General features: G+C 39.2%; 1 protein-coding gene across 2 annotated transcripts in view; it reads right to left on the reverse strand.

Annotated features, from left to right (window-relative positions):
• Positions 1-2,862: 2,862 nt before the first annotated feature.
• Rhp (GTP-Rho-binding protein rhophilin) overlaps positions 2,863-21,588 on the reverse strand; it is an 83,717-nt gene continuing 64,991 nt past the window's right edge. For both annotated transcript variants that reach the window (XM_076211131.1, XM_076211132.1), the window contains 12 exons: positions 20,000-20,115; positions 16,272-16,400; positions 15,372-15,447; positions 14,736-14,813; positions 13,534-13,658; positions 12,788-13,046; positions 11,746-11,859; positions 11,178-11,427; positions 10,508-10,705; positions 9,926-10,152; positions 6,443-6,604; positions 2,863-6,037 (listed from right to left, as the gene is read on the reverse strand). In XM_076211131.1, coding sequence (XP_076067246.1) covers positions 5,771-6,037; positions 6,443-6,604; positions 9,926-10,152; positions 10,508-10,705; positions 11,178-11,427; positions 11,746-11,859; positions 12,788-13,046; positions 13,534-13,658; positions 14,736-14,813; positions 15,372-15,447; positions 16,272-16,400; positions 20,000-20,115 — 2,001 coding nt within the window. In that variant the 3' untranslated portion in view covers positions 2,863-5,770. The remainder of the gene's footprint in view (positions 6,038-6,442; positions 6,605-9,925; positions 10,153-10,507; positions 10,706-11,177; positions 11,428-11,745; positions 11,860-12,787; positions 13,047-13,533; positions 13,659-14,735; positions 14,814-15,371; positions 15,448-16,271; positions 16,401-19,999; positions 20,116-21,588) is intronic.

The raw sequence follows: 21,588 nt of genomic DNA on the forward strand, positions 1-21,588 counted from the left end.
ACGGGGAGAAATCCCTTCGGGCTGCGTCAACTTTTGCTCACACATACTACCTCACCTCTCAATCTACATTCTACCTCCACCTTCACTCCACCTTTCCGTGCCACATTTACACCCAAGTATCTAAAACTATCCACTTCCTCCAGTCGCTCTCCCTTAATGCTCACTTCCAGTCTACTGCCATTTTCACTCCTTGTACATTTCATCACCATACTTTTACCCACATTTATCTTTAGCTTTCTTCTATCACATACTCTCCCAAACTCTGCCACCAACTTCCTCAATCCCTCCTCCGATCCTGCCACAAGCGCAGTGTCGTCCGCAAACAACAGCTGGCTCACCTCCCACTTTTCTCCATTTTCTTTAACCATCTCCAATCCCTTGCCCACTACCCTTGCATTCACCTCTCGCACCACCCCATCCATGTATAAGTTGAACAGCCAGGGTGACATAACGCATCCTTGACGAAGTCCCACCTTTACCTCGAACCACTCACTCTCTCCATTTCCAATCCTGACACAAGCTCTACTACTCTCATAAAAACTGTTGACAGCTCCCAGAAGCTTTCCTCCTATCCCGTATATCTGCATAACCTCCCACAGTGCCTTTCTGTCTACCCTATCATAAGCCTTTTCCAGATCCATAAAAGCCCAAAAAACATCCTTCCCCTTTCCTATAGCTTTCTCACATATCTGTCTTACCACAAAAATCTGATCTACACAACCTCTACCCGTCCTAAATCCACACTGTTCCTCACCAATTACTCCTGTTCCTCTCCTAATCCTCTCAATCAATATTCTCCCATAAGCCTTCCCAACTACACTTAACAAGCTAATCCCTCTGCAACTACTACATTCACACTTGTCCCCTTTTCCCTTGTAAAGAGGAACTATACCCTCTCTCCAGCAAACATATAACCTCACCAGCCAGTCCACCATCACTGTACCTCCCTTTTTCAGACATTCTGCATGACATCCATCCAGATCAGGTGCCTTACCTGCTTTCATCATCTTAACAACTGCCTTCACCTCATCCTTCCTTATTTCTCCTCACTCATGTATAGCACTTTTTAAAATAACCAGTATTAATCGCCAACTTGGGAATGCTGGTATGCAAATAAAGGAACCCAAGGCAATTGTTATAGGGATTACGTAAGATATTCAGAGCAGACATTTTGTTATAGATGTATTTAATAAGATTTCAAGCTTAAGAGATGTCTTTCAAAGGAATTCAAATTAAACACTACTATTTTCCAGTATATTCATTATTGAGCTGTACATACAATACACACCTTAAAAATATAATACTTCGGAAGTGTAGGGAAAAAATTAAATACAGAAAGAATGCATGGAAAATTAACTTACAGTCAATATCCTATATGTACATATAAAGGAATATCTTGTAAACTATTTTCAAAAATTTACAAAGAACGATGAAATATGAAGAGTAATATAAATGGAAACGTCAAATCACAATTCAGTATCTAGGACTTCATGAACTGGCTCTGGGTTTCTGGGTATATAACTGTATTTTATGGCAAACAATTCTCTAATATTAACAAAAAACTGACATTAAATTTCAACAAGGAAAGAATGGTCCTGTACATGATACAAGACATTACATGTCTACCCAAAATAACAGGTATTAGGGTAACATTTCTGTACAAAGAGCAATCAATTTCCAAAACAGTCTAATAGATGATAAGTAGTAAAATATGTGATGTATAATGTTTACTATAATGGAACTACATGATTCAACATTTAATACATGATGTGTTAGGGTTTGGTGAAGGTTATGGTATGAATACTCAAAACAAAATAATACTCTCATGACTTTTAGAATAACCTGGGTAATCTTAATGCACACCATGGGGGCAAAAGGGACCCGCATACAAAGAAAAACTATTCACAATAACAACTTCAGTATATCTTCATACATTACTTGTAAGGAGAGAAGAAAAAAAAATGGGTGTCTATACATACAATATACAGGGATATTCACAGCAGAACAATGTACAATCATTCAAGTGTCAATACATGGGAGGAAAAGCTATTTTACAAGCACTGGGGTTCCAAGAACACCTTGCTAACTTAAGACAATCTGTAAAAAATATACAGCCAGAAAGGCAACATGTACATGGTCAAGAAAATATAAAAGCATAATCATGGCAAATCTAGTGATGCCCTACACTTCTATGTTCATCTTATGTTACCTTTTCACTAATATTTCTCAACACCTCAAATTACAGATAGTTCTCTATTTGGAGGCTCTTTAACTTGGAAATCCCAAATATTCAGAATGAAAACATCCTGTGGTAATAATACCATACCAATTATCCCCTTATGTGGGGGGGGGGGGAAGGCCCTTTTGTATGAGTGTGTGCATGACTGGAGCAGTGTGTTTTTGTGTATTACATCTTCAATGCAGAAATACATATTTATAGATTACAAACATAATATACAGTGGGGAAAAGGGAACATGGACACAAGGAATCCATGATTCAACAGAGGGAAAAGTAGGTAGTGATCAAATATCTGTGACAAAATATCATAGCAATGTGGAAAGCTCTCCATGGGTACAAGGTAAGGATCAGATGTCTAATAATTTTGTCACTGATATTTGGTCACTACCTTCTTCTTCCACTGTTGACACATTGATCCTTTGTGTCCATGTTCCTTTTTTCTTACTGTGGTTATAACTATGAATTTCTTCACTAAAGATGTAATACATGAAAGTGCTCTGCTCCAGTTGTTTCTTTTTTTAGTGGTTACCTGTATCTGTAGAACAAATGTCTATAATATTTTATATTATTCTTCCTCCCATTATTAAATAATCATAGAGCTACAGTGCACAGCTCTTTTTATAAAAAATGTGATGCAGTAATCATAAAATGCATCAGTTACATTGCACTTGTATACAACCCATTTTGCATATAAGGTTTTGCATGTCGGAAATTGCTACATACCAAAATTAAGAAATAAAGAAATAGGGAGATTTGCAAATTCAAACCAAAGGGGAGAGAGAGAGAGAGAGAGAAAAAAAAATCATGTCTATATGGTTCTTGTGTGTTGTGGGAGTGATTTTTTGTTTGGGATGTTGTCTGGAGGAGTCAGGTGGATTACAGAGTTAACGGAGTTAAGTCTTGGAGTATTTATTTTATGATTGCATGTGTATTTGTTTTACATATGAATGTGATGTGAAGTACAGATGGTAGGTTGTTGTAGATGTTTGTGTAGTATGATACTGGTGCTGTTTTTAGTTATGTTCAGTTGGTTGTAATTCTGTAAGGTGATGGGAATAATTGGTGGGTTAGAGGGTTCTTGCATAGAACTGTGTACCTATAATTGTCATGTGCTGTTGATATATATTTTTCTTTAACACAGATGCTAGTATCAGAAGTGCTCTTTCTTCTGGACTGATTTTTGGAGGCTTGGAATAAAGAATTTGGTGGTCTATTGAGGTGTATTTGCAATCTCAATTACTACTTAATAGACTACCAAATTCAATATTTCAGTATCTGAGGTGACATGTAGGAATGGACATTCAGTCAATCAATCAATCCTTTACACTAGGTCTCTTGCAGGAGATTGAAACTGGATTCATCCTGGAATGAGTGTGTGTTTTGTATGGACATATAGTGGAGTATTGGGGGTATGTTATTGTAGGTGTATGAGCAAAATACTACTGGTGTAGTTTCCATGTTCTAATTGGTGGGCTGTATTTGTGCTACCTCATTTGTAAGATGGAAAAAGGCTTTGGTATATATATGTATGTGCTTGTGTGAAGTGAGTTCAATGGCAAGAAAGACTAGATATGCTGGAACTGCTGGCATTAGAAGAAAAACAGAGAAACAGAACAAATATTGGAAAAAAACTGTCTTTGAATTGCATTAAGAAATACATTTTCCAGAGCTGCATTGATTTATGGAACAAAATGAAAGAAGAAATAATATAGGCAGACAACGTGAATAAAGGTCAATATCTAACTAATGGAAGCACAGATATGGGATAACACCAGGATAGCTATTATCCTTCATATTACATTAAAATAAATGCTATAAAATGAACAAACAAATGCACACACATACACAGAAAATTGCAGACTGAAAATACAGTCTTAAGAGAAAATAACATGTATTCATCAAACATTTCATAAGTGTTCCTTAGCAAGCTCTACTGTGCATCACCTTATATGCAATGATGATAGGATCATCAATATAGGTTGTTTGGCCTTAAGACCTAAATCATAAGAAATGTATAAAGAAAATCAGAATTAGTTATTAAGTAGGGTACAAGTGTGTGTTGTAGACAGGTTAATCACTCAAACATTATATACTTTTGGTACACTTTCAACCCTTTTGCTTCTTGCAACCATGGTTGTGAACAAGGACAAGCCTAGCCTATTTCAGCTTTATAAACCACTTTAATACCTTCTTCCCTAGACTGTCTGAAAAAATGGAAATTATATAGCCCAACTATCTTGACTCTTTCTCTACTGCTGTTATCAGTATTATAAGATTATATTAAAAATATTTTTTAACTTGCACACCATTACCTACAAAGCAAGGTGACTAGGTATAGCAGAGGCACATCCTCGCCCCTTTTACTCCCAACACACTTCGTCTATTTCATTTATTTCTGCTTAAACCATGTGACCATTGCACATGATTTTCCATTATTATAATTACTATTACTAATTGTCATATCAAGACTGTATCAGTTTTTTCTAACATTTCAATTGTTACCCACCCTGTAAGGTACCTGGGTATGAGAGTTCAGGCTTGGAGATTTATGATTATATATTCTCATTGACATCATCTGCTAACTTTTGGGGTTTCCAACTACCAATTGCAATTCTTTCCTCTCGATGTGACACTATTTTCATAACTTTTAAATGGAAGTTGTCATGTAAACATTTATTTTGAAAACATTTACAATTTCTACAAATTTCTACTTAAAGATTCATAAACTTCATAGATGACTACTCAGAAAACTCCATAGAACATTAAACACCTGACTTGATTTTTTGTGTGTAAAACATTAAATTCTTAGCGACAACTATTGCAGGAGCTGAAGAAGCAAAAGGGACAAACAAAGTACACAACTTTGGCAAATACTTATAAGTTATCTGTAAAATTCAAACCATATACTGTTAAGTACTTATGGCATTCCAAAAAATAAATGCAGGGTCTCAACCTGGGATATCTGAGGTGGATGATGTCTTCAGGAGAAACCCTGTGGACATACGAGCCCAGCGTTTCTGCTTGCCTCTATATTCGGTATTAGCAAGCAAAACTTGGTCATAACAACTACCTTTCTATTTTTCCAAACTACGTCTATTATTTTTCATGTTGGGTTCAGAAATATCTTCAGCTGTGTCTCCAATTTCAGAAATGTGAAACTTTACCTCCTACAAGAAACACAATGTGAGCTATTCCAATTGTGGAATACACTATATGCATCTCCTGACTTCCAAATTGAACCTTTTAAATGCAAAACTTTGTAGTCTGAAGTTTGTGAACATATGCAATTAATGTAAAATCTTTCTAAACCACCTTATTTCTCTAAAGCTGAAGAACTAGATTAGGAATATCACTTAATTTTTCATTCTTACATCAGTGCACTTTAAGAATTCATTTTCCCTTGATGATGTTCACTTTTAATCACATTAATAATTACTTCTTAGTCACTTGAATGACTTTACCTAATGCTAATGTCTTTGTATAGAGGACATAACAAAGAAGCCTCTGGGAAGTCTCAAGCTATCATGGCCATTACCGGAGTATCACATTGCAGTCTGAAATATTACGATGGGACATGTTTAGCTTGTCTCTTGATGAGGAACGCTTGAACAGGTTCCAAGTAGATTTCTTCTCCTTTGTAGTAGCAGTTGCAGAGGAAAGAGTTGACGTGTTCATGGAACCATAGTGACTTCTTATACCATTACTCACTCCACTGCAAGTACTGCTGCTGCCTGTGCTAGAGACACCACTACTACTACTTGTCGTCGAATGTGGGGAAATATTCTTGCCAGACTTGCCCTGTGGGGGGGTGGATATGATTAAAACCAAATCACAATGGTATTTACCATGACAGCATATTGTCTGTGCATTTGACATCTATTTAAATTGATATGATACTTGTTAAGATTGTAACTCGTTACTTTCACAACAGTAAAGCCAGTTCATTCCCTGTGTATCTTTCTCAATGAACAAATTATTACTTTAGTCTACACACATCCTTCTTTATCCTATGCACTTTTCCTTTAATACCCATACTAACTTTGTATCATTCAACTTCCTTTACCTCTTCACCTTGTCATTACTTTCATTCCTCTAACACTCCTTGCAATTCAAGGCTCAATCTCACCCTGTCCATCACCCATTTGTATTCAGGCACCTTTCCTCTACATACAAACCTATATTCCACTACTCTGATGTTCTCACCTTGGGCAGTCTATAGTAGTTTTTGTCTGTGGGCGTAACAAGTGTGAGTCTAAGACTGTTGCCTGCCTCCCGAATGAGGGTCACCACTTCATCATGTGGAAGCCATTTGACATCTTCACTCCCAATGGCCACCACCAAGTCACCCTCCAATACACCTGCATGCTGTATGGAAAAGAAATTGTTATTCAGTTTTGAAATGAACATCATTATCTTTAATATTCTCAGTCATTGCCTCATGTTCATTCCATCCACCTCTGCCTTTCGCACTTCTTTTACTAATGTTTCTTCGCTCATTTTTTCCTCGTGTCCAAACCATCCCAATACTCTTTCACAACCCTATCTCACATCTACTTTTCCACCCCTGCTCTCCTCCTCACCTCCTTGTTTCTCACTCTATCCAACCTTGTAACCCCTACCATACTTCTCAGACATTTCATCTCAAACACATTTAAACACTTCTCTTATGTTCCATATCTCTTCCCCATACAGTGGCGTTGGCACAATCACCACTTCATACAATCTTATCTTAGCATCCATTTCCAATGTCTATTTCTCATTACACTTTTTAATCCCTCAAGACACTTAGTTGTTTGTCTTAATCTACAATCTACCTTCACCTCCACTCCAACCTTTCCTGCCATATGCAAATCCAAATATCTAAAGCTATCCACTTCCTCCAACCTCTCTCCTTTAAAATCACTTTCAAAATGCTGCCATCATCTCCCCATGTATCACCTTTCTTTAACCCACATCATTTATTTTCAACTTTCTCCACTTGCATACCTTCCCAAACTCCATCACATACTTCCTTAATCCCCCCTCTGAACCTACCACTAGTGCAGTGCCATCAGCAAACAGCAACTGGCTCATTTCTCACTTCTCTCCATTTTTTTAACCATCTCCAATCCCCTGCCTATTAACATTACATTTACCTCTCACACTACCCCATCCATGTACATATTAAACAGCCACAGTGACATGACACAGCCCTGGCAAAGTCCTACATTTACCTCAAACCACTTGCTCTCTCTTTTTCTAGTTCTAACATAGGCTATAGGAAAGGGGAAGGATGTTTTTTGGGCTTTTATCGATCTGGAAAAGGCTTACGATAGGGTAGACAGAAAGGCACTGTGGGAGGTTATGCAGATATATGGTATAGGAGGAAAGCTTCTAAGAGCTGTCAAGAGTTTTTATGAGAGTAATAGAGCTTGTGTCAGGATTAGAAATGGAGAGAGTGAGTGGTTCGAGGTAAAGGTGGGACTCCGTCAAGGATGCGTTATGTCGCCCTGGCTGTTCAACTTATAAATGGATGGGGTAGTGCGAGAGGTAAATGCAAGGGTAGTGGGTCAGGGATTGGAGATGGTTAAAGAAAATGGAGAAAAGTGGGAGGTGAGCCAGCTGTTGTTTGCTGACGACACTGCACTTGTGGCAGGATCGGAGGAGGGACTGAGGAAGTTGGTGACAGTTTGGGAGAGTATGTGATAGAGGAAAGCTAAAGATAAATGTGGGTAAAACTAAGGTGATGAGATGTACAAGGGGTGAAAGTGGCAGTAGACTGGAAGTGAGCATTTAGGAAGAGCGACTGGAGGAAGTGGATAGTTTTAGATACTTGGGTGCAAATGTGGCAGGAAAAGGTGGAGGTAGAATGTAGATTGAGAGAAGCGAGTAAATGCCTTTGTGGATTGAAGAGTGTAATGAGGAATAGACATTTGGGAATGGATGCTAAGAGGAGACTGTATGAAGGAGTGATTGTGCTAACAGCACTGTATTGGGCAGAAACATGGAACATAAGAGAGGAAGAAGAAGGAGTTTGAATGTGTTTGAAATGAGGTGTCTGAGAAGTATGATGGGGGTTACTAGGCTAGATAGAGTGAGAAATGAGGAGGTGTGGAGAATGGGGGTGGAAAGGGAGTTGGGAGATAGGGTTGATGAAAGAGTATTAGGATGGTTTGGACACATGGAAAGAATGAGTGAAGAAAGACTAGTAAAAGAGGTATGGAAGGCAGATGTGGAGGGAGTGAACATGAGGGGACGTCCTAGGATGAGGTGGATGGATGGGGTGAAGGGGGCTTTGGGGAAGAGGGGAATGTCTGTTGAGGAAGGACTGGAGAGGACAGAAGACGGGTGAATGGAGAATGGTTGTATATGGATGATGATGTGATGCATGAGGTGGAATGGGCAGGGGGATGGGGGGTGAGGTAGTATGTGTGAGCAAATTTTGAGGCAGCCCAAAGGGATTTCTCCCTGTCTTCGCCTTTATGCATGGGGGGATGGAGAGGGGGGGGTCACTGATTTAATGAATCGGCCTTGCTGTGGATGTGCTGTGTCTTGCGACACTGCTTCTGACCCAGGGCAGTGGACAAGATGCAGGGATGACCCGTCATCCAGGAGGTGCTAAGATAAGAGGGAGGGTGGAGGGGTGTGGAGTGTATTCAGGGATGGAATGGGTGGGAATGATTTTATGCCTTTTCCTTTTTGGTTACCTCCCTTGTAAGGGGGAAAAAGTCTTGGTATATGTATGTAACATACGCTCTATTACTATTATAAAAACTCTAGATTGCCCTTAACAGTATTCCTCTGATCCCATATATCTGCAATACCTCCTACAGTGTCTTCCTCTCTACTCTGTAATAAGCCTTTTCCAAATCCATAAGGGCCTGAAAAACATCCTTACCCTTAGCTAAAGCTTTCTCATATATGTCTTACCACAAAAATTTGATCCACATAACCCCTACCTTTCCTAAACCCACTCTGTTCCTCACAAATTATTCCCTCTGTTCCCATAAGCCTTCCCAACTACACTCAACAAATTGATCCCTATGAAACTACTACTCTCACATGTCCCCTTTTCCCTTGTATTGCGGAATTATACAGGCACTTCTTCAGTCTTCCAGCACTCTACCCTCCTTAAGAAAAATCATAAACAACCTCACCAACCAGTCCACCATCATTGTACCTCCCTTTCTCAGACACTCTGCATGGCACCCATCTAACCCAAATCACTGTGAAACAAATTATGCAATATCATCACAAGAGAAGAGAAATTTGTAGACTGTAAATAGTTTCGTATATTCACACCTTTAGACATAAAAAGGAAGGAACATGGAAATGCTGTTTTCCCCTATCTCCGTGTTCCATTTTATGTCTGAAGATGTGAATACAAGTTTCTCTTCTATGGTGATATTGCTTATATAATATATATATATATACATACATACATATACCAAGGCTTTTTTCCCCTTACAAGGGAGGTAGCCAAAAAGGGTAAGGCATAAAATCATTTCCACCCATTCCATCCCTGAATACACTCCACACCCCTCCACCCTCCCTCTTATCTGAGGCCCTCCTGGATGACGGGTCATCCCTGCATCTTGTCCACTGCCCTGGGTCAGAAGCAGTGTCACAAGACACAGCACATCCACAGTATATCACACACACACAGTATATCAATACAACAACTGTTTCATAGAGTATCCTTCTTACCTCAGCCAGACTACCTCTGTCCACACCAGCAATGACAACAGGCGCATCCCCTCTAACAGAGAAACCAAAACCCTGGGTGGGTGTTCGAGTAAGAGCAACAGTACGGGGTTCAGACCACTGATGCTTAGCTGAGAACACGGCCACTGGACCCAGTTGCCGGAAAAGATCTGCAACCCGGTGCTGTGAGAAATCTGGGGTTGCCAAAGACACCTGGACTTTGGTAGCAGCTGGAATGAAGTGGAAAAAATAATATATACCTTGGACCTCCTAGTTTTTATTTCTCTAATTAGCTGTGCAAAGGTAGATCTAATAGTGGAATAATATAAAAAGGGTGGGGGTGGGGAGGACATGGCACCTTTGCAATTTATATCACTCATTCATTTTGCCAGTTATTCTGTACTTATTATTACTTCAGTGGTGTGATTATATGACAAGTTTAAAGAAAGGAACTGCGGCAGAAAGAAAAGATAGAGAAAGACAGAGAGAGAGAGAATGGGGGAAGGGTAGTGGGAGGGCCAGTGGACACCAAAGGACATATTGGTGCCACAATTTCATTACTCAACTAAACCAAGGCATCCTTACATGCAATGGGAGGAGGGTCAAAGACCTGTAGGAGCTCACTTTCTTCTTCCTCAAACTCTTTGAGAAGAAATGTGGCTGATTCATAATTAAGCCGGAGAACATCAGCTAAGACACCTTTCCTCTTCAGGTCCCGACACATCCGGTGGAGCCGTAAAGCTTCTTCGTGTATTAATACAGCTTCCCGTGCATGTGACAAACCTTAAAAAAAAGTGGCATACAATAATCATATGAGAGAGAATGAGATGGTTGGGTTAATTTGGTAGTATTACATGAAGATCCTAGCACTGACATACCCTTCCATTTTTCCTCTAGTCTGTCAAAATTTTAATGCAGGGCTACAGGTTTCCAGTCAATTGCCCTCTAGCCAACAATCATCATCTAATTGAATCCACATAGCCCTATGCTACCTTCATAGCACCTACTCATTGTATTTGCCCCTCTATTAGATTCTCTAGTCTCCCTTTTAATAGATTCTCTAGTCTTAAATCCTCCTTTTCTCTTCCTATCTGCCCTCTCCTTCCATCTGCCATTATCTTTCCCCTCTCTACAATTCCCATGAATCAGCAGTATCCGTCCTATTCTCAAACTATTTCCCTCTCAAAGTCCTTTCAATAACTTCTTCTCTCTGTGAAAGGCAACCAATACTCTTCAATATATGTTCCTTCCTTACCAAGGAGAGTGCGTTCTTCTCTTGAAGTTGGTATACCAACATCGATGGTGGTGTTGGTAACTGGTGGAAGGTGTAAGTATTGCAGCATCTCCAGGATGTATTTGGGCAGCTCCCCTTCGAATGTCAAAAGGGCTTCAGCCACACGATAATGACTCCGTCCCCGGTAATGCTCCTCTTTGATACTTACGAGGCCATTCCAGGATGATGGTACATAGTCTTTAACGGCTGCCGAAACAAGCAGTTTGTGTACCTGCAACATTAAACAGTAGTTATGAGTATGGAGTCACAGAGTACAAAAGTGAAAGAAAGAAACATATGGAGATAGCCCCGTGATTAACGTTTGGTGTGCAAATAAAAAGTGCTTATATTCCTCTACCTGTGTGAAATGAATTTGACAGAGGTGGTAAAGCAGGTGTAGCAAAATGGGCATTGTGGTAGTTATTATTATTATTATCATTATTATTGGGAAGAAGAAGAAGAGGAAAAAAAAAAAAAAAAAAAAAAAACACATAATACCCCATAATTCATAATTTCATCTTATAGTTTCCTTCAATTACCTGGTACTCACCTCTTTATATTCCTCTGCCACCTGAGCAGCCTCCTGGCCTGCTTCAAGGAGTGCTGCCACCTCATCTCGCAAAGATAATATCAACTTCTCAAACAAACATTCACGGGCTTGAGCCTGAAAAAGAGAATGCATGCAAAATATATGGAAAACTAGAATGTCACATAAAGTACAGAGACAGGTTAGGAAAAGGTGCAAATATTCAAACTGATACCAGGTTAATATGCACATTAAACAAAATATGTAGAAAAAATATAAAGGTCATCAAAATGTAAATAACACATTTCCACACATGCACACACACACACACACACACACAATATTTCATACAAGAGGGAGGGTGCTACTGGATTAGAACAAATAATGTGGTACCAATTTTCAACCAGGGAGGAATCTCCTTGATCTGTATGATACCCAAAGTATGAAAAATTTGTAGAAGATATAGAGAATGTGCTTTTAGATGGAAGTTCTTGACTTAACCTCCCTCCCTTTTAAGGTAGTAAAGGGCATTTTGGTATATATATGTAATGGTAATTCTATGCCACTAATCACCCCCTTAACCCCTTCCATACAATGACACCTACGTAGGCATCATGAGGCACAATTGGGTAAATGAGGATGTTGACATCTTAATTATATTTATTTTGTAGTTCAAGCTAAGCCCCAATATTCTATAAACTGGTTTGATAATATTTTTTGTGGTTATTAATATTCAGAGTGAAAGAGAATGAGTAATACAGCTGTAACTTTATGATCTATAACACGAGTATCGTAGTGCATCATTGAATCATCATACATCCGGCAGCTAATGCTGCTCATGAAAATTTGACTTGTATTGAAGAGGTTAACTTCTTACTAGAATAATAGCTCTTTGTAACATATCACACTTAGTATCCATGTACCCCAGACATGCTACTTAGACCTTGCATAATATTCTCTCAAGCCTAGCATCATTATGTTCCCATACAACCAACATTTACTTAGCCTTGTAACTCCATCTACCACCATAATACTAATGACCTAAAAACAAGGAAATGACACCTACCATCATTAAGTGGATGAGGAACTCTAAGATCTCAGGGCTAAGGTCTTTGGAAGGAGCATTGGTAAAATTGTCGTGAAGGTAACGGAACATGCCAGCTGCCCTAAGGAAGCAATTGACGGCTGAATCTAGTCCTGCTGCTGATACTCTATCATGCCGCGCTCCTAGTTGCGTATACAGCGCTCCAAGATTAAACAGCACACATGCTTTCTCAAAGGCCACCGTCCGTTGGCAGCTTGGCACACCAGTAAGGGAATCATACCTAGTGATGGAGATTAGATTAAATTTAGTAAATGTGTTGTGACAAATAAAACAGGGGTGGTGTTGCATATACTAAAAAGAATTAGAATATGACTGATGAGGAAATGTTATGTTTAGGCAAGGCAATGGGATGCAAGGGATGAAAAAATGTTAAAGGTGCAATGGTAGGAGATGACATACTTAAGACATGAGGAAGGTGAGATGCTACTGCAGTAATGGTATTTGGATGCCTGTGAGGATACAATAGGTTGTTTCTTTGAATGACTAACCTTTGAAAAAACAAAAAAATCAAGTTATCACAATAGCAGCTATGGTTATGGATTTAAGAATATATCAACTACTTTGATCAGTTGAGCATGATTACTTCACAGACTGATGATTGCTAATTTTTTAGCATACACATTTTTGACACTGCCTGGTTCATCTAAAGGTAATGCAAAAAATACAAAAAAGACATTGGCCAATACATTCAACTAGTACATACTTACCATTCAAAGTAGATACCAAGGGAACGATCTGGTGGGAAGAATCGTCGGTCAATAAAATATAGTTGATTGAAGTACTCAAACAGAAGTGCCACACCTGATTCATCTCGTTCTGGTGTTCGCATTGCCTGCCAAGATAAAATCCTTAGCTTTTGTTTTTTCAGAAACATATATACATACAGTACGTACATATCAAAAGACCTCAGATGGCTGAGTCAAAGCATACACCTTCCCCATAGCCACCAAAGCCCATTCATCATTACTCCCAAGTTAGCACCTCATGGATACAGGAACATCCCAGTCCCCCACAATACTGCTTGGGTCAAAGGCAGTGCAGGAAGGCACAACACTTCCATAGCAGGAGCAGACAAGAAAAAACATCTCCTTAGGCCATGTCATCTTCCATATGTCCATATGCTCTCAATGTATGTATCTCTTTATTGACTCAACCAACCCATGTCATCCTCACTCCCATTTGTAACATTAGATACTACTACTGCTTCATATATTCCTTTCACTGCTTCTAGTGGAACCACTGACAGGTACCTCCTTGTGGTGGTCCTGCAAGATAGAGAGCACAGATGCCCATTTTTAAACCTATCTACCCTATCACCTCCATCTGGAGGTGCAGCCCTGAGGGGCTGACATTTGATCTCCCAACTGGTTCCAGAATCTCTATCAACTTCAATTGTTTCTTACACCTTTTAACACAAGGAGAACTGACAACTGTTCCCCTCCTCTTCCTATCTCTAGCCACTGACAATGAAACAGCCCCACACCAGTACAATAAAGACTGTCCAAAGTTTTTTCCCAAAGAGATGTGTGCAAGAGTCCAAGAACCACTGATAGACATTGTGGGTCTGCAGGTTTTCCATTCAGTAAAACTTGAGGCAACAGTTATCATCATTATTGCTTCCAGTGACACTTTACTTTCTCATATTGCTCTTATGGCATCTACCTTTTCCCCTTCCCTCATTCTATTGCTGTTTTATTTTTTTCTAAGTCTTTTATGCACACTTTTATGCACATCTGTGCCTAGTCATCTATAATTTTCTACCTGATCTGGGGAATATACACAAATGTGCACATGACATACATACATCCTCAAACTGTTGTATTCATATAGAAATCATGAATGGAAAATCAAATCAGGTCATAATTCCCTAGTATACACTCTGGATCTAGGTGATGGTGAAGATACTAACCTCCCGCAGTTCCATGAACTCTGTGATTGTTTCATCATAGTCAGTACCCTTTTCACTATAGTGCTCCTGTATGAAGTCCTGTGGAGCAGAGAAAAGATGATTATAAGAATTCAGTGAACATATACAAAAGCTTAAGGGTCATATTTCTAAACCTTTTGCCACCTCTGATAAATACTTTCTACCAGTAAAAAATAGAATTCCATTTTATTTTCTTGTCAAGTCTATCTGGCTTATCTATAAAATATACTGATAATTTTCATAAATCTTGCCAATGAATTTGGTCAAACTCTCCTTTTTAATGGTAGATACCATTCATCAAGGCTGGCAAATGGCTTAAAAAGTTTAGCCCTTGATCTTTCTTATAAGGAGGTATCCAAGCAAAAGCATATCCCTTACCTTCATTCTATATGGGAATAATAATAATAGAGAGGTTTCTAAGTCCCCTTGTTTTACCTCATTTAATCACCTATTTATGGCAGTATTCATGTCCCTACCACAGTTTACTAGTACTTAAATAGTACTGCTCATAAGATTCTTAGCATAGTTTGAATAGTGAATGTAATACAATAACACCAGTTACTTCTTTAAGACATTTATCTATATGGCAAGTTTGTAAGAACCATTGTGACCACTTACCTTAAAAGGTTCTCGAAAGTCTATTTCTTTGGTTTCCTTCAGGCCAAGTGGAATCATTGGAATTGCTAACTTGGAACTGCAAAAAGGGGAAAATTTCAAGCTGTGCAAGGGAACATTTGTCTGTAACTTATTCTATAAATCTCTCTCTTTCTTCCTTTAAATCTTCCACCACATAACTCCCTGATTGTTTCTTCACACTAGCACAAATGTGTTCAAGTCATCATCCTGCACCAGAACACTAGCAACAGAGAGTAGGCCAGGTCAAAGAAACAAACTGCTCAAAATGCAACCATCATGGAAAAGATATCAAACACCTCATCCTACACTACCCAACTCTAGCCATACCTAGACAACACCTTGAGTGACTTATGAGCATTGTAATCTGATGGATGTTGTCAGTTACCTAAGAGTGATGGCTCTCCTACTAGAGATCTGAGGCAATGGACTGATTTTTCACCTAGCTTTTACTCCATTGAACAGTTTCACACCATCTTGATCCAGTCTTCTGCATATGTCTAAATCCAATCTTTCTGTTCAACCATTCCCTTTCTATTTTCATTGACTATCAATGTTTTCTTAACCTTTGCCAAACACATGAGTAATTTAATGATTTTGTTCTTTAAATTCATTCTATCTATATACCAAGGGTTTTTCCCTCTTACACAGGAGGTAGCCAAGTCAAAAGATAAGTACCCACTCCCACCCATTTCACTCCCATCCACCACCTTTTTATAAATATAATATAAAATAAAAACAGAAAAACAATAATACAGTACTCTTTAAAATCTCATGTGCATCATCAAATATCAGTGCACTAAATTTATAACAATATGTTAAATTCCTAACCAAATCCCAAACTTCAGTTATGTTATTCTACAAGAATGAAATTTATCAACTCACCTGTTTCCCTGATAAATTTCAACTGAGCTGTTCAGTTCTGTGAGTTGTTCCTTGAGCAACTGAAGATTGCTATTAACAAACTGGAGTTCAAGGGCAACTGTTTCCTTGAGCCGCTTATTGTTGGAAGCACTGCAATAATTTAAGAAAAAAACCATCTCTTGAAATATACATAAACTCAAATACCTGAACATACTCAGCAAACATACATTAATGATGAGAAATGAACCAATTACAAGAACAGGAGTGAAGGATCTCGCTGTGTTGGTCACAGTAAATTTGTTACCTAATGACCTCATTAACAAGATTGTTGGCAAGACATAATAATAATAATAACAACAATAATACATACACATTTATACATATACCAAAAGGTAATTTCCCCTTTATAAGGGGTAGCTAAGTCAAAGCATACACTCACTCAACACATATCCCACACCCATCAAAAACTCTATTCACTGTCACTCCCATCTTGGCATTTTATGGTTGAAGGGTCATCTCTGTCCCTTGGTACATTGCTAGGGTCAAAGACAATGCAGCAAGACACAGTATTTCCACAGCTGTTTTACCCATTCCAAACAGCTCTAGGTAGGCTTGGTTAACTTGTTCCAGCCATAAGTTCTGAGGGTGTCCCATTCATCAACTCCACTGAGGGTTGTCTCTTGTGGAGCCAACCCTGTGAGTGGGATCAACATCATGGAAATGTGCCACACGTCCATAAAGCTAGAATTTATATCCATGCAGACAACAAGCCTGGACTGAGTCCCATGAAAAAGTATCTGGTTTCATACACTGTCATTGCAGCAATACCTTATGATTCTCCAAAGGCACTTGGTATGGTACCAAAGATGCCAAGATGCCTCTTCTAATCAGCATTCAGAATCCATGTTTCATAGTCATACAGCACAACAAATAACACAAGTGACTCAAAGATGATCTTAGTCCTTTTGCATTAATACTGGCAATGCTAGTTGAGCAAATCCATAACACTGAAGTCAATGCAATCCTTTGAATGACTTCCTGACATGACCCATCACTGTTATGCATATTGAGCCATTTTATTCACTTCTGTACACGTGACCACAGAAGACATTCAAAGATGTATAAAAAAATCAAAATCAATAAAACATCAAGGACCTATGATTGACATTTATGAATTCTGAAGGAAACCACAAGCATGGGTGAACTGAACTGTGTCATCCAGTAAACCCTCAAAGGCCTGGACTTTGGTCTTTGGTGCAGGCCTGTGCATTGACTTGAAGTCTCCAAATAGGACCTCCAAAGACTTACCAAAGAAAAGGTAAGTGACCTTAGTGCTGCCAATGGTAGACAACTCTGCCTATTACCCAGTCCATGCAGGTGTTGAAATGTGTTGGAGCAAGGACTTACTTTTGACTCACTCCTCAATTAATGAAAAAGATGATGGATACATCTCCATACTTTCCAGTATTCCTGTTCCAGAGCACCAGCCTGACATGAAATCAATAACCCTTGCAGGAATCTCATAAATCTCCAGATCTCAAAGCATCCCATTATCCATTGAGTCAAACACCTTCTTGAGATCAACACAGGAGGCAAGAATGTTGAATTTCACATTAAATCTAGGATCTAATTAGTTTATAACTTTCCAGGTGTGAAAAACCCATCCCAACAACATCCAACCTCTAAGCTACCAGAAGAGGCTGGATGACCGCATTGTGAACAGCTGCCCAGGATGTAACACTTCACCCCATACCATACAACACATAATGGAAGACTGCATTATACACAATCATGCACGCAAACAACACAACATACACTCTATAAAGAATTTGTGGGAAAACCCAGTTTCGGCTGTGGCATTCCTTGGGGAGACGGGACTGCTCGGACAGACAGTCTAGGGAACGACAACAACATATGGGCAAGCACCTTGATAGGCACACTGAGCATTGTAATACCAAGGTAGTTCTTGCAGTCCTGCCAATCTTCTTTTCCATTCCAGATAGGGACAACCAAACCCTTTTCCCAGTCAAAGAGATTGTTACCAGACTGCCAAATAGCAGACAGCACTCCAAGCAATCCTTGAATCATGGCTTCACATCCAAATTTCAGCATCTTTACACTGATATTACAGATGTTGGCTGTCTTTCCACTCTTAACTTACAGCTACTTTGACCTCCTTCAAAGAGAATGGAGTTTCATTTATTAGTGGATCAATAATTGCAACTTGAACACCAGCCGTGGGAAGCTGGTTTCCTGTATGATCATTCACAAATAACTACTGAAAATAATCAGCAAAGGGACTACTCTTCCATGCCTGGCACTAGGAAACCATTAAGACTGTGCTCACCTGGGTCACAGATTTGGAGCATAATTTTCTTTAGGGCTTAATAAGCAGGCCTGAGGTAATTTTAATTAAAATGGCCTTTGACATCCTCAGCAATTCCCATGTGGTATCTCTCTTTATCCAACCTCAAGAGAGCTCTTATCTACCATTTCTGAGTCCTGTATCTGTGCAAGTACCCAGCCAATCTGGTAGCATGTCCCACCTCTATACTCTCCAGTATATCATGTGATATAATACTACTTGTTGACCTTGGACACTCACTCTCCAATGCACTCCTCAGCCACATATTTGAAGGTATCCCATAGTTCTTCAGGGTCCTTAAGGAAGCCAAGCACTCCAAACCAACAAGAGCCTGCTATCACATATTCCTGGTCAAATGCATCATCCATGAGCTTCTAGATGAAATCCCAATGGATATGCAGTTTGAGCTTTGTAACTACAAGACTAAGATCAGTCTCAATGAACTGAGCCTTCTGGTAAACCCTGCAGTTCTGTCAAATCTTCCAAAAAGTACAAATGATTCATCTCTTTTGCCATTCCCCTAGCACTCCTATACAAAATCAATTGATGTGGCTCTCACCCCTGCAACCAAGAACCTGTAATCCTCAACTCTGGACCTTGTAAAATTCAGGTGAGAACTATTAGTGTTCTTGGTTCCAGAGTCATGGGATCTAATATATATTTCATAGCCAACACTGTTGGTGCCAAGTAACTGTACAGGTGTCACCCAAAACAACATGTGTCCTGTAGTAGGTGCTAGTCAACTGTAGAGTCAAGTTTAGCATAGAACATCTTCTCTGGTCCCTGAGTGCATATAATCTCCTATGATCTCTGGTACTGCTAGGTTGAGGGCATGGGAGAGAGGAATCTTACACTATACATATGTCCTCCCTCTAAAGAACATATAACCCATTCATGTACCAATTGTTCTCTGCATTCTTTGAATATCTAACTGGATATCCCATCTGGTCCCATGGCCTTTCTCATATCCAAATTCTAAAATATTATGTACTTCTTGCACTTTTGTGCTTTTCTTCACCAATTTTCTCTCTTCTACTGTGTATATGACAAAGTTCTGGTCCATTACTTCAACATTACTGCATATGATTTATATATTCTTTCTTTCTGTAGTACTAAACACTATCATAGATGCCCCTCTTAATCTGTACTAAAGATTTTTTTTATCTCTACACCAGTAACCATCATGAGGTTTTGCCTGAGTAAGTAAATTTTTTCTTAACATTATATCTGACAACTTCATATAATAAGCCAGGTTCTATGAATTTCACACTGTACTTAATGATAAATCTACAAAATAATAAATACCATAGTATCAACCATATCTAAATTCAAATATTTCTAAAAGCTTGCACATTCTTTGAAACTATTTGAAACCAGTACTTACTTGTACAGGTTCTCGGCTCCAGCCCTGAGCATAAGCTCTTTGTTGATTTCTTGGTTCAGCTTTGAACGACGGTTCTGCAGTTTCCCACGACATGTCTGTAGCCGTGGATCTGAGCCCTGAAACAAAAAAACATGGACTTAATAACAGAAACAGGAAGAAAGGACTTTGATGAAAGAATAATAAATATCTAACCACTACAGAAAGCATCAGTTTTGTTCTATGAATCCTAATAGTCTTGACGAATGGGGGGGTCACAAGGTACTAAGGTGAGATTATGGTTTTTAAAACAAGTGACAATACATTGATATGTAAACTCTGCCATGGGAAAAACATTCATATTTGACACCTGATAAGGTCCCTAATAAAGTTGGCCAATAAATTTATTTGTTCCCCCAGGTCTCTTGCAAGAGACCCAAGGCTCCCAGGTAACTAACAATTGCCACAGGACTGGCCCATATGTCACTCAAGGAAAAAATATTATATTGTTGTCTGGGTATTATTAGGGCAGGAGAGTGTAATACAAGGAGTTCTGTGTTTTTCGTGTGTGAATTACATTTGGAGCAGTTTGTTTCTGTGGTCAGGCCTATTACGTGTTGGTACTGTCTTACTGCTCAATGATGACTTGAACACAATTCATGTGAGTGTGGTTCTTGCTTGTCTTACAAGGGATTTTTCTGTGGGGCTGTCTGGAGAGATTTGATGGAAGAGGGTGGTCAATCTTCAAGTGCTTGCTTTCTGATCCAAGTGTGAAGGTGTGATTTTGTTATATCCAGTTAGCTGTCCTTTTGTGATGCATCATGATGGGTGAGACTGAGAGATCTTGCATAGGACTGCATACTTATAATTTTCATGTGAAGGAAATGTAGTATATCTTAAATAATCCCTTCCATGCTGGTTGGGAATTTCCCCTTTATTAAGGCTCTTGCCTGGCTATTCATTCATATCCATTGTAGCCCCTTAGTAATGAAGGAGTTAAGGAAGGATTACTGGTAAAATCTAATGACAACAATAGTTGATGATATATTGTCACGAGGTTGACCTTTTCTGTGCATCTACGGCCATGAAACTCTGCACCACATTCATGCTCTTGGTGGTGGGCATAATCATCATCAATGGGGAGTATACATAGGGGGTGCACTTCACTTGGCGCGGTTGGTAGAGTCCTTGACTGTCACTACGGCGGTCCGGGTTCGAATCCTGCTCAGGGCTGAAATAATTTCAGTATCGCTGCGCTTCGAGTCGTTACACCAACTCTCGTGGGCGGGGAGTTGGGTGTGTGTGTGCGTGTAAGGTCACAGCATTACCCATAGATTCATACGAGCTCTGAGCTCTCTTCCGGGAGGGAGATAGCTGTCGATCACGAGTCCAACCCGTGATCCAAAGACCAAGGTGAATCACATGCTTTTCCTATTGCATGCAATCACACCATCCAATCCACATCTTGATTATCTCCATCTCATTTCTATATGTATAGCTTTCACTTCTACGATAGGCTGTCAATTATAATCAAGTTTTGATTGCCCATGAAAAAATTAAATTGATTGATGTTTAAGTAATCAATACTTATGTTATCACCTTATGCACTTAAA

The sequence above is a fragment of the Oratosquilla oratoria genome, chromosome 28, assembly GCF_046742065.1.
Source record: "Oratosquilla oratoria isolate Oo_2021 chromosome 28, ASM4674206v1, whole genome shotgun sequence".
Lineage (NCBI taxonomy): Eukaryota > Metazoa > Arthropoda > Malacostraca > Stomatopoda > Squillidae > Oratosquilla > Oratosquilla oratoria.